The sequence below is a fragment of the Rhea americana genome, unplaced genomic scaffold, assembly GCF_003343005.1.
Source record: "Rhea americana isolate MKP2758 unplaced genomic scaffold, rheAme1 scaffold_85, whole genome shotgun sequence".
Taxonomy (NCBI): Eukaryota; Metazoa; Chordata; class Aves; order Rheiformes; family Rheidae; genus Rhea; species Rhea americana.
The window spans coordinates 2,220,868-2,233,009 of record NW_028187034.1 but is presented as its reverse complement, the minus strand read 5'-3'; the positions used below and the strand labels follow the sequence as shown (position 1 = coordinate 2,233,009).

The 12,142-nt window shown below is 51.1% G+C and overlaps 1 protein-coding gene across 1 annotated transcript; it reads left to right on the top strand.

Annotated features, from left to right (window-relative positions):
• Positions 1–260: 260 nt before the first annotated feature.
• Positions 261–6,421, top strand: NOL12 (nucleolar protein 12). The gene is made up of 6 exons (XM_085323495.1): positions 261–366; positions 518–623; positions 802–850; positions 1,358–1,500; positions 2,625–2,728; positions 3,406–6,421. Exons 1-6 carry the CDS (start codon positions 284–286, stop codon positions 3,575–3,577), a joined length of 657 nt encoding a protein of 218 aa, XP_085179621.1. The 5' UTR covers positions 261–283; the 3' UTR covers positions 3,578–6,421.
• The last annotated feature ends 5,721 nt before the right edge of the window (positions 6,422–12,142 follow it).

Sequence of the window (12,142 nt, the reverse complement as noted above, 5' to 3'; positions counted from 1 at the left end):
CACGTCCGGGGACCGCGGGAAACGGCCTGGGCTGCTCTTCCCTCCCCGCAGAACCCGCTCTGCTTGAAAGCCACGGCGGCACCCGGGGTCGCCCCTTCCCCGCGGCGGGAGCGGGGCGCTTCGAGGCAGCGGCTCCCTCCACCGCACCCGCCCTGCCGCGCAGGGCCGTGGCGGGCGCACAAAATGGCGGGCGGGGCCGAGCAGCCCCGGCGCCGCCTCGCGGGGGCCGGGCCGGGCGACGGAAGGGGCGGGCGGCAGCGCGGGGCCGCGGCGTGGAGTCGCCATGGGCCGCAGGAAGAAGAAGCAGGGGGCGAGCGGCGCGGCGGCRGCGCGGCTGGTGGTGACTTTCGATGAGGAGCGGCGGAGGTGAGGCCGGGCAGGCGGGCCCCGGCAACGGGCGGCGGCCCGGGTGCGCCGGGGCTGGGCCCCACCGGGAGGCCTGAGGGGGTCCCGTGGGGTGAACCCCGCTCCCCGCGAGGGGTGCTGAAAGCTCCGTGGGGGGCTCCTCTGTTTCCAGGGAGTACCTGACCGGCTTCCACAAGCGGAAGGTGGAGCGGCGGAAGGTGGCCCTGGAGGAGATCAGGCGCAAGCTGAAGGAAGAGCAGAGGAAGATGAAGGAGGAGGTAAATACCCCGCYGTGGCCCCGCGGCCGATGCGGGGCTGCGGAAGGGCCGAGAGAGGCGAAGCCGTGGAGCGGGTTGGGGCTTGTGCGGGGAAAGGGTCGTCCTGGGTGGAGGAGTGGGGATGCGGTCGGCAGCCGGTACGGCACAGGTGCTGCAGTGACACATTTCCATCCTTCAGAGGCACAAGGAGTACCTGAAGATGCTGAGCGAGAGAGAAGAGGCGCTCGGTATGTGTTTCTTGTCCCATCACAGCTGGATGAGTGCGAGAGGAGTTCAGAGTTTGTGAGAAATGGGAGAGGTGCCAAACAGGCTGGGAATCTCATGGTCTGACACGCAAAGACCATGTCTGGGGGGTTGGAGATGGTGCAGAGGCACTCGCGTGGCCCGACAGGGTTCACTCCTTCATCAGTGTAGCAATCAGTGTAGTGAGCTGAATGGTGAACCTCTCAGCCCCTGGTCCCTAGCCAGAAGGAGAATTGAGCCTGTTGTAGAGAAGGGAACAAATGGGATGACGTCYCCAGACTGTTATGGGATTATCTTTTATTGGGGAAGGCTTTTGCCTCCCATGCTTGCAATGCCAGTGTTTCAGCTTTTCCACTCTTTAACCTTACATGCAAAGACTGGGTCTCTTTCCTTCAACGTGGCAATGTAGGAATGAGTGTAAGCCTAGCTTGTGAAAAGCTGCGTGCTTTGTAGTGTGGGATGTTTTTTATATATATATATATGTTCCCCAGATGAGGTTGATGAACTGGACCACTTGGTGACGTCACGGACGGAGTCTGTGAACATTGACCACCCAAACCACATTGTAACAGTGACCACCATCAGTGACTTGGATCTTTCGGGTGCACGCCAGCTGGGACTGATCACCCCTGAGGTACAGCCTCTTAATGCCTCTCTAGTTTTATCAGCTTTGACCATTCTTGGGGCTGGCTAGGTAGGGCTGATGCTCCTTGATTATGTCAATAGATTTACAGCTGGTTGGGAGCACAATTGAAAAGCAYAATTTTTTGCATTCCTCTCTAATGTATGTTGGATARAGGGGTGGGTTTAGCTCAGCTRGTTAGAGCATGGTGCTGCTAATGCCAAGGTCGCAGGTTCAATCCCCATATGGGCTGTGCTGAGGGTTGGACTAGATGATCTCTAGAGGTCCCTTCCAACCTTACCATTCTGTGATGATATGATTGATCCTCTAAACAGGAGAAAATACTCTGCCAGAAAGGCTTGTTCCAAACCTCTCTGAAATCCTTTGCTATTTCCCTTTGATGTTATATTAGTGAAAGATGCAACAGAGCTGAATGAGGAGAACRTGGTATTTTCAAAGTAAGTGCAACACAAGCAACAAGAGTATAGGCTTCACTGCGTGGACTGGCTTTAACCCCTTGCCCGTGTGCTGTCCAGGAAAAATTGATGCTARGGTTAAGMRGAATTTCTCTGTATKTKTTCCTCTGCTTGAACCACAAATAAGGAAACCATTCAATTCTGGTTATGGTACCTTCCATTTCAGAACAGAATTTAACTGAGCTCTCATATTAGTTTGGCAGAGGTTTTCAGGCACTATTTGACTTAAATTCTTTTGATCTTTATAAGTCGTGGCTGGATTTGAGCTCTTTGGATAATTTCCATGCTGGACAGCTAACCTTTTGAGATTAAAAGATGCCCTTAAAAAWTTAATATCTACTTAATGAGGTCATGGTAGTAATTACAGAATGAAAATAACATCTTCACTTCATAGTTTAGACTTGAATTGCATAGCCACTAAGAGTTGGATCTTAGAGTTATATTCTTAGAGTTATRTTCTTTCCTGGCTGTCCCCTGTTTGAAGGGCTGCAGAAAGAAACCATGAAACTTGGACAGCAAGAGATATGGAAGATTTCTAGAATTTAGTCTGTAACTAGATGTTTCACAAAGTAGGATGAAACCAGGAAGGCAGTAGAAAGACTCAATTAACCAGGTACTGCCTGTTTTAATGTGTCTATTTTTTTTATGCTCCTTTTTAAGACAGGAAAAAGTATCGGATCAGAAGAAGAGAAGGGGGAAGAGGTGGTGAATAAGCCCACAAGAGCAGTTCCCAAAAAGTCCAGAAATCCCTTCCTGTCTGAAAAGTATGTATGAATTTGTTCAACACTTTGCTGCCAGGCTTTGTGAGGTGTTCGGAAGCATCTTGCCCAGCCTATGTTCCCAGAGTAGCCATGTGGGRACGGGGAGAGGATGCTGTACTGTCTGTGGATAAGAGCCAGCAGAGGGCACTTGCAGAGTGGGAGCCTGGCTGAGATGCATTATTCCCAGCTTGGAGTCCCAGCTAGCTGCAAGGCTTCCTATTTTATTGATCCCTGGTGTCAGCAGCAGAAAGATGCTGCTGCAATGCAGGGCAGGCTTTGCACTGAACTATGAACTTAGTCCTTCTGCTTGATGGATATTGCAGGGTGCAGTGTTTCCCTGGGATGTAGATAAAAAGACACTAAAGCTTAAAGCTCTTGCATTCCCTACATTTTTCAGCATGCAAGGTTTACAGCTGCTTTGGTGGTACAGAGAATTATTTAACTCTATGGGGGCTGGACTGCCCATTGCTCAAAGAGTGCATTCTGGTTGTTGCTGCGTAGTGTAGACTTAAGCTTTTTGTCTCATTAGTATGATGCCCAACACAGTGGGGTTCTCCAGGGATTTGCAGATGCTAGCGTCCATTTCTGCTGGGCCATACAGGGCTGTCCTGCTATTGTGGTGTCACCTTGCTCCTGCAGATTTTGGTCCTTAGGCATTTCTTTCTTTTTGTCCTGCACAGGATATCATCACTCACTGCCTCACTGCACATGCACAGCCAGAAAAAGACAAGAGGAAAGCGACTCAAACGTGGGCAAGGCCCACGCAAGAAAATCCAGAAAGCCAGTACAGGGCGAACCACTAAGACTCAGCGCCGGAGACTGACTGGCAGAACAGGACGTGACCAAGATTAGGGGAACAACTGGTGCTTGGACCACCAGTTGGGACAGCTTCTGCATCTGGTCTGCAGCTCCTTGTAGCCCRTTTGTCACGAGCAAAGGCCTTGTTTACTTGACTTTCTGACAGTGGTGAGTCCAGCTTAGCTGTCCTCTCACCTCCTTGTCTGAGCACTGGCCAGAGTCAATGGACACTTTTCCCAAWTGTTTCTGCAGTGATCTACAACTAAGAGTTTGGATGCTGTGGAAACTGTCAGAACTTCATAGCCTGACCCTCAATAGGACTCAGTAAGATTCTCTRTTTATCATAAAACCCTCCTGTCCCTGGACCTTCCATTAGAGAGCTGACTTGGCTTTATTAAAGGAGAGGATCTAGGGTTGAGTGCAACAGACAAATCATCAGAGAGAGTTACGGGGCTAGGAGGAGTTCTGCTTCCACTTGTACACAGTGCCTTGGTGTTTCATGGAGGCATGGTTTCATCTTTTCTCATTTCTTTTCCAGGGCCACAACAGGTGCTTGCATTTTTTTTTTTTATCCCAGGTGAGATTTGCTGACTTTGAGTAAATTTTTATATAGTCTTTTTGCAAAGCGAGGGGGGGGGGAATGTGATTTATCTGGAGTGGAAYGGCAACAGTGCTAATGCCAGTATCAGTGAGGAAGAGGGGAGATCATTCCTGTTGCTTAAAGGATCTTGAAATCCACTGGTGCTCAGGAAAGAAAAAACTAGGAGCTATTTCTGTGGTGTACAGAACTAGCCAGAGCAGGAATGGCTCATTTCTTTGTCTGCTGAGTGAGCTGATCTTAATTCCAGTAGCTTGGAGTATAAAATGCTTTGATGCCCTTGCTATACATGTGTGGCCCTCTCCATGATGGGAGTGCCAGAGGCTGCCTTTCACCTCTGGGCTATTGCAGTGGTGAGCAGTTGCCTTTCTTCTTGGAACCTCAGTACTTGTGTTTTAGCATGAATGCTTCCAGCAGGAAAGAACTGCTTGCATAGCTGGAGCTGAGGAATGCCAGTGGCAAAACTGGGAGTGAATTCTCTAAGGAAGCTAGGAGACGGAGCCTAGGCAGCACGCTGATCTGTCCTCTGGAGTATCTGTAGGAAATGGTGTCCATTATGCATGTCAGCTCTTCACTCAGCCATCTTCCCTGGACTTGGCCTCCTCACTTGCTGCATATAAACTGCGGAAGAAAATGACAAAGGGAAATTGCACACCAGAAATTTGGAAGCCTGGCACTGAGCAAGTGAGTAGATTTTCCCATGCCTGAAACTGTGAGGGAGAGCAACCAGTGCCTGAGACTTCATGGAGGAACTTTGGAACAGCAATGATGACCAGCAGCCTCTAAAGCAAATAGTGTGTAATAGCATCAGCCTGACATGCCCTTTCCTCTCTGTGTTTTGGGAGGGGAGGTATGATCTCAATCCTGGTTCAGCAGCTACGCAGTTTATAGTAGAGCATCTTCCTCTGGAGGGAGCTATATGGTGCACAGGTATTTGCAGTAAGGAATGAGGCACTGGGGTACTTTCTGGCCTTACTTCATCATCAGGAAAAAAAGTAAATGGCAGGGAAGGAGATCCTGTTACCCCATGTGGTGCCCAGGTACTTGGACTCCACACATCCCAGCCTGGTCTGAGACTTGGCACACTCAGTCACTAATTCAGAACAGCCTTGGTCACATTATGGGTGTGCAGYATGTGTGGTTTCCTTACCTCCAAAATAGGTGCAATGGTTTCTCCTGCCCTGTCTATAAGAGTGCCCACTCCAGAAGGCTAACAGGGTTTAATGTGCTACCTTACCAGTTTTTCTGGCTTCTCTTAGAGCCCTTCAAAGTTGCAGTAACACAACTTAAGGGCAAAGCTGAAAGTGTCTCAAACCAGAATTGAATCTCATCCTAGGTGCATGTCCAGGAGATGCCATATACACAGAATGCAAAGCATGTCTCATCCTGATTTGGAAATTATGTGCTATAGGGCTATTCTCAGGTTGTTGGGTTTTAGAGGGAGAGAAAGAGAAGCAGRTTCCTTTTGGAGTAATACACAATGCAAAGGGGACTCTGGCTCAAAGCTGGAGGACAGTTTGTGCACATGCTCACTTGGAGAAGGCTATGTTGTTAGTTTTAATGGACAATATAAAGAAACTGCAGAGGCAGGTCTGGGGGAATGAGTAGTAATGAAGATGGGACATTTTGRGGTCAGTTCACCACTAGGACAGCAGTAGACCTATGCTATACAGCAACTTTTCTTTCTTCCCCAGACATTGTGCCTTAGGGAGTGACAGTAGGAGACTGTGACTTACATTTACTCTTGCCCCAGGAGTTTGCTGTAGAACTGGAATGACCATTTTCAAGGAAGTTCATAATTCGTGTATTTTTCACAACTGTAAAATCTGCTGAAAGGTGGAGTGTGAACTTGGAGTTGGGTGCCTTCCTGAGCCTGTAGAAGGCCTGAAATGGTAGTTGGAGACTGCACTGATTTACCTCATTGTAATCTTGAAGGGATGTTAAGACTGACCTCAACAGCACTTCAGTGTTGACATTTGTTATTTTGCTGCCAATTGATTTAGAAGAATCACTCTTCTAATTTACTTTTCCCTGGCCCTAATAACTTCTGAGTCTTTCTCAAGTGTCACTTAAAATCTCCAAAAGGCTCTCTTCCATACTCTTAAAACTCCTAGTCTCTGCTGAAAGTTGTTTGTCACGTTTAAGAAGAGAGGAGAGAGTGGGAGGAGGGAGGAAAAAAAAGCATACGGAAAAACTGAAATTGGAGCTGTTAAATGCTATTTGGAGCTAACAATCAGTATTGCTCACCCTGTTATCGATTTCTCCATTTGATTGATTAAAGCTTTATTTTGTAACATAAATTACTGAGTCAAAGACATCAGGCTAGCATTGTTATGCACAGGGTTTGGAATGGGACTCCCCCAGAATATGTTGGATCAAGGATAAGTTTCCATGTGCAAGTTAGTACATTAAGTATTTGCTGGATGCGTCACAGTTCATGCCAGGCTGTGGCTTAAAATTCTTGTTCTGATCTGTTGCCCCTCCCCTTGTTTTCAAGACTGATTTGAGCTTTGTTGTTGGTTTTCTCCCAGCTGCTCACAAACAAGTTCCAGCTGCTCAGGAAGAATATGCTTCCAGATACAACATACCTACAAAAATCAGCATGCCAGTGCAGCCTCTCCTCTGAAAAGGAAAAGCAGTGACCAGTAGCTCCATACCTGCCTGTGTGTTCCCCCTTCCTCAGCCTGTGCACACACTCAGCTTCRTGCTTGGCTCTGCAGATAGGCCACCACGGGCACCTACGTTTTATTTGCGCTCGTGCCTGAGGACTTGCACAGAGACACGCAGCAGGGAGGCTTTGACATGGGCTGCTACATTCAGGTTTCCATGCTTGATGGATTTTGCTGGCTAGACTGCAGTTCTGCTCACATGCGCACACAAAAATATAATTGGGATTACAGAGGATCAGAACCTGACTGGAAGCCAAGAGGGTCAGACAGTTGTGGAAAAATAGGAGCACAGTGCAAACTAGATACAGTAGCAGCAAACGTATGAGCTATGCAGTAACCATTGCACTGTTTGTTGCTGCTAGCACCCCTGCAATTGCATGTCTGGCTCAAGGGTGTACCCAGTACGGTCCTGCTACTGTTTCCAGCTTTGCATTTCAGGTAGGACCTGCAGAAAAAAAGTTAATGGGAGAGTTACAAGAGCAGTTGGAGACTAATAGAATAACAGGAGTAGTTTTGGAGAGACAGGGCTGTGAACTGCCCTGGATTGTGAACTGCCTTCACTTGGTAAAACACAGCCTTTTTTAACATGCACCAGAACCAGAAAGAGTAGTAAACTGAACTGTAGCAGGAGCGATTGAGGATCGCTATTAAGAAACTTTCCCCAGGACTGCTGAGGTTCGGGCATGGCTTGCGCTCAGCAGGATGAAGCCCGGGTTAGACGCACGCCTCCGGGGGGCGTTTTGAGGAGCCGTGACATTAGTGCGACGGAGCGGAGGCGTGGGCACGGTGGCCGCAGGAGCGGCCTGGGGCTGTCATCGTTTGGAGGGGGTCCAGCCGAAGGGGCCGGGGCGGGCGGAGGAGCTGCAGCCCGGTGCCTCCTCCCCAGGACCGGCCGCCCGCCCGCCTCGGGGCTGGCCGGGCCGGGACCGCTCCCGGTCGATCGCCCGCCCTCCCGCTGCCATTGACGCGGGGGGGCTGCCACACATGGCGCAGCCGCCAGCCACTCRGAGGGCGATATTCAAATCACTGCTCGGCGACAGCCAATGAGGGCTTCGGAGGCGTGGCCTCACGCCCCGCGTTTCCCACGGCCAGGTTGATTCACCAGGGAGCTCGGCGGGCGGCGAGGTGCTAGGAGCTGCTGGGAAGTGCAGGTACTGAGGGGACTGGGGGCACTGGGAGGTACTGGGTGGGACTGAGCATGGCTTCCAGCCTGCTGGAGGCCCAATGGAGCGCCTTCCCGGCAGAGGGCCCCCGAACATCTTGTGGGATCAGGGGAGCAGCGCTTTGCCTGTCAGACGGTGGGTGCCTTGGGCTTTGGACACAGGTGACAGTCTGTGGAAAGTGATGTTGGGGTTTTTTTTACCGTGTTCCCCAGCAGGCGAGTGCCACACTCATGTCCAGGTTTTGACGTGGCAACTGAGCTAAGAACACAGTGCAAGGAGGGAGGCTGCAAGGCTGGTATTGGAGCAAGTTGCAATATTGCAATACAGGTGCCCTAACAAAAATTATAGCTTGGATTTGGTGCTGAGAATTATCACTGAGCATTTCAGGGAGCTGCCATAATCTCAGCCAGCTGTTGTGACTCAAGTGTCCATGTTTAGAGGAGTGGTGGCATGTTCACATAGGTGATGGACTGGCTTCTTTTGACGCATAGCTTTGGTGCAGCAGGGCAGGGAAGGTGATGATGGGCAGGATGCTCTAGGGAAAGTCAGGACTTAAGGGCAGAGCCCAGCTCTTGTGTTAGCAATGCTTGTACTTTGCACTGTTGCCAGCAGCTTTCCCATGTCTCAGATATTTTAGTGGGATCAACAGCCTTAGGAAAAGTCTCAGTGGATTTCCAGATTTCCTAAGTTGACTGTAGATATCCCTTTACAAGTAACGTAGTCACGAAGAAAAGTTTCCTTTTTATGCCTTCTAACTGAGCTTGAGGTAAGGAAACTTCCTTCAAGTAGAATATCAGGATGTGAATATCATTCTCTCAGTTCTCAGGCACTTCCAAATTGGGATGTGCCAGTAGACATTTAAGCATGGATTGCAGCATCTCCTTCTAAAACATATTATATGGGTCACACCGATGACCTTGAATCTTGATACCCTTTGATTCCATCATTGCCAGCTAAGAGCAGCAAATTTCAGTCTGGGAATAACGTTTCTGCTTCTGAAGGAGCTTGAGGTCAGGGGATTGAAAGCTCTGGTTTTCTGCTTCTGTTCCTTACTTCTTTTCCTTCTGGCTGCTCCCTGCCTGTAGCACATCAGCCAAAGCATCTTTGTCCCTGCAATGGACTATGTCGGGTTTGTTAGACGATGTGCCCTGTGAGAGCTTTGAAGCCAACACGTTTGCAAAGAGCCTGTGCCAGCATTGCTTCCAAGTGGCGGGGGCTCACCAGCGTGATAGCCAGGTGAGCTCCACCATCCCACCTGGAGGCTATGAATACTTCATTAAGGGCCCCTTTGTTTGGGGTTGGGACTCCAGGTGCCTTTGTAGATATGGAAATCTCCAACACAAAGGCTCAGCCAGGTTTTCTAGATGTCTTTGGGGAAAGGCTGAGCAGAGCGAGAGCCTTCTCAGGCAGGGGGAATCCATCATTTAACTGTGCCCACTGGCTGGTGTCAAGCCCAAACCAGAGCCCGGAGCTGCTTTAGCAGGAAAGGGCTGGACATGGAGCATGAGGAGCTCAATACATCCTGAAACAGAAAGTAGGATTATTCCAGATGCCAACACAAGTGGATAAGTAGTGATAAGGAGGGAAGGGAGGATCAGCAGAGCAGATCCAGACCTCAGTCTCACCTCAGTCTGGATTTAGTCCTTGCTGAATCCAGCTGCTGCCATTCACAGCCCCTCTCCCCTAAAGTTCTGTCCTGGCAGGTGTCCCTAGGCCCCTGGCTGATGCCTCAGTAGCTGCAGTGAGGTGTCCCCACAGGGGAAGGCARGCAGGAGGGGGAGAAATTGTGTGGGAATTTGGGCTGTGGATACCTCACCCCAATACCATTTCTCAGCCTGGGGTCAGCGATGGAGGCTGCAGCAAGCTGCCTCCAGCCCAACATCAGCCGGTTTCATGTTCATGGAGGGTTTCGTGTTGTTCAGTATCCTCCAGGAGCAACTGGCCTGGGATTATGAAATAGTAATGAGCTTCCCTCTCTCTTTCTCGCCCTCTTCCCTCTCTTCCCCTGGCCCCGGGTCCTCTCAAGTTACCTCAGCCCTTTGCCTGTGATCTGCTCAGAGCTGTCTCCTCTGAGCGAATCCCAGCATGGGTGAGACGCTGGAGGGAAAGCAGTGTGGACGGCCAGCTCCAAGGAGCCTTCCCCCCTCCTTACTTGTGAGCCACGAAGGTAACGGGGCTGGGGAGGAGCGGCTAAGCCCCAATGCCAGCACACTCACAAGGCTCAGCAGAGAGGGCTGGGGCCACAACCTTCTCTGCAAAAATCACCCTCCCCTCTTCCCGGCCTGCTCTGTCTCCCTCTCCGCAGGCTGCCCAGGCGGTGCGGGAAAGCGGCTGTGAGCAGCGCCAATGCTAGCACGGGGAAACATGCAGGAGGCCTCCCTCAAGCCCTTTTCCACATGCTCTTTCTCCATAGTGGCTGCAGCAGGAGAGATGTTCATCGTCAAACAGGACCTCACCAGGCCCTCCTGGCCTCCCGAAGTAGGAGAAAGATCTCAGCAGTGAGGAGAAATGGCCTGGGAGAGGCAGCTAGAGCCCCAGTGCTGAGGGTGCTCTTGGAGGAGGTAGAGGGAGTTTCTCAAAGGCAGCCTTCCTCCTTATCCTTGACACAGTGGTGGCATCACTGCATCCCCTCCTCTTCCCTGCAGGAGCATGCTGTGGAGGCCTGGGGATGTGAGGCTGGCGGCGGTACGGACCCAGGCGGGCCCTGGGACACCCTCTGCATCATAGCACCCCAGTGCGAGGTATACGTGAGCGTGGGTCCCGCGGATGGGACCGAGCGGTGAGTATAGCCCAGAACAGCAACAAATATGGGAGCAGGGGGTGAGGGAAGCCAGGCCACGGCAGCGAGGGGGAGCAAATGCATTACCAGTGACGCTCTGCATGAGATGGCCTGCGATCGAGGGCTGAGCAAGCCACTGCTGCGGTGCCCTCTAATGGATTCCACTTGGTCATCCCAGGAGGGATTACAGACAACAGAGAGAGAGTTTTGGTTTTCGTCATTGCCTCTAGAGACCGTTGTGGGGGGGAAGGGCAGAACAGGCTCTACCACATGGTGCCTCTTCTGCAGAATGACAGATTTTGTGTCTCAAGCTGGCAGTGATGCTGCTGCCTGTCCCTGAGCCCCCCAGGCCTGTGCTGACCATGGACTCTCCTGTTTCCCTGCTCCACAGCTGGGACGAGAGCTGGGTATATCCCCTGCTCAGCCCCAGAGTGGAGGATGAGCACAGAGAAAACGGCACTGAGCCCAGCACCGACCTCAGGACCTGTGCCGACACCAACTCTACACTGACGAGGGTAAGATGGGAAGTAGCAAGAGTCTCTCTTGGTTTGGGCTATTTCATTTTCTCCTACTCACTTGCTCCAGTTTTTTCAGTACCACTTCTGCTGGGTGCTTTAAGAAACTCCTGAGATGCAAGGAGGGGATCATTGGAGGCCTTTAGTCCCAACAAAGCAGGCTCTCCACTTAGCACAGATTTACTCATAGGTTCCTCCACGCAGGGTTTCCTATGTTATTCCTTGGCATGCCAGCTGATGTCAGGCTGGGATCACCTTATGCTCCCCCTGCTCCTCTCCAGGTCCCTTTTCACCAGCAGCTTTGGACTGAATGGGCTGTAACTCCTGACCTGTGCTTCTGGCTCAATCTAGCCCGCAAAGGCTTCCAGTGGCAACTTTGTGTCCTCATTGCAGAGAGCTGCCCTATCTTGTCTTTCAGGACCGGGAAATGACCAGGCTGTGGGGCAGCGTTTTGGAATCAGGCAAGCGAGACAAGATGAACTACACAGGCCACAAGGAAGAGGTGCGGATGCGAGCCCTGCAAGCAGACAGAGCCAGGTGGGGTCAGCCGGTTCCTTCTGCACCCTGGGCAAGAACAGAGTCCCAGAGCTTTAGGAAAGAAATCTGCCCTCTGAAAGCAGGTACATTTGGTTTGCTCCCCTGCTCGATCCTAGTTCTGGCTTGCTTTTCACATGGGGACCTTTATGGGAGTCTCTGAATTTCACAGCAAAACTTTATTTAAACTGAAGAGGCCTGAGCCCTCTCAGCATCTCTTCATCTAGTGCCTAATTCTGGTCCCAGAGGACTTAGACACCGCTTTGGGAACCATGCAAAAGGATAAAGTCCAGAGTCCATGAGACTACATCTCTTGTGTGTCGATCTCAAAATGTGGGTTTCCTGGGTGTTCTCTCTCTGC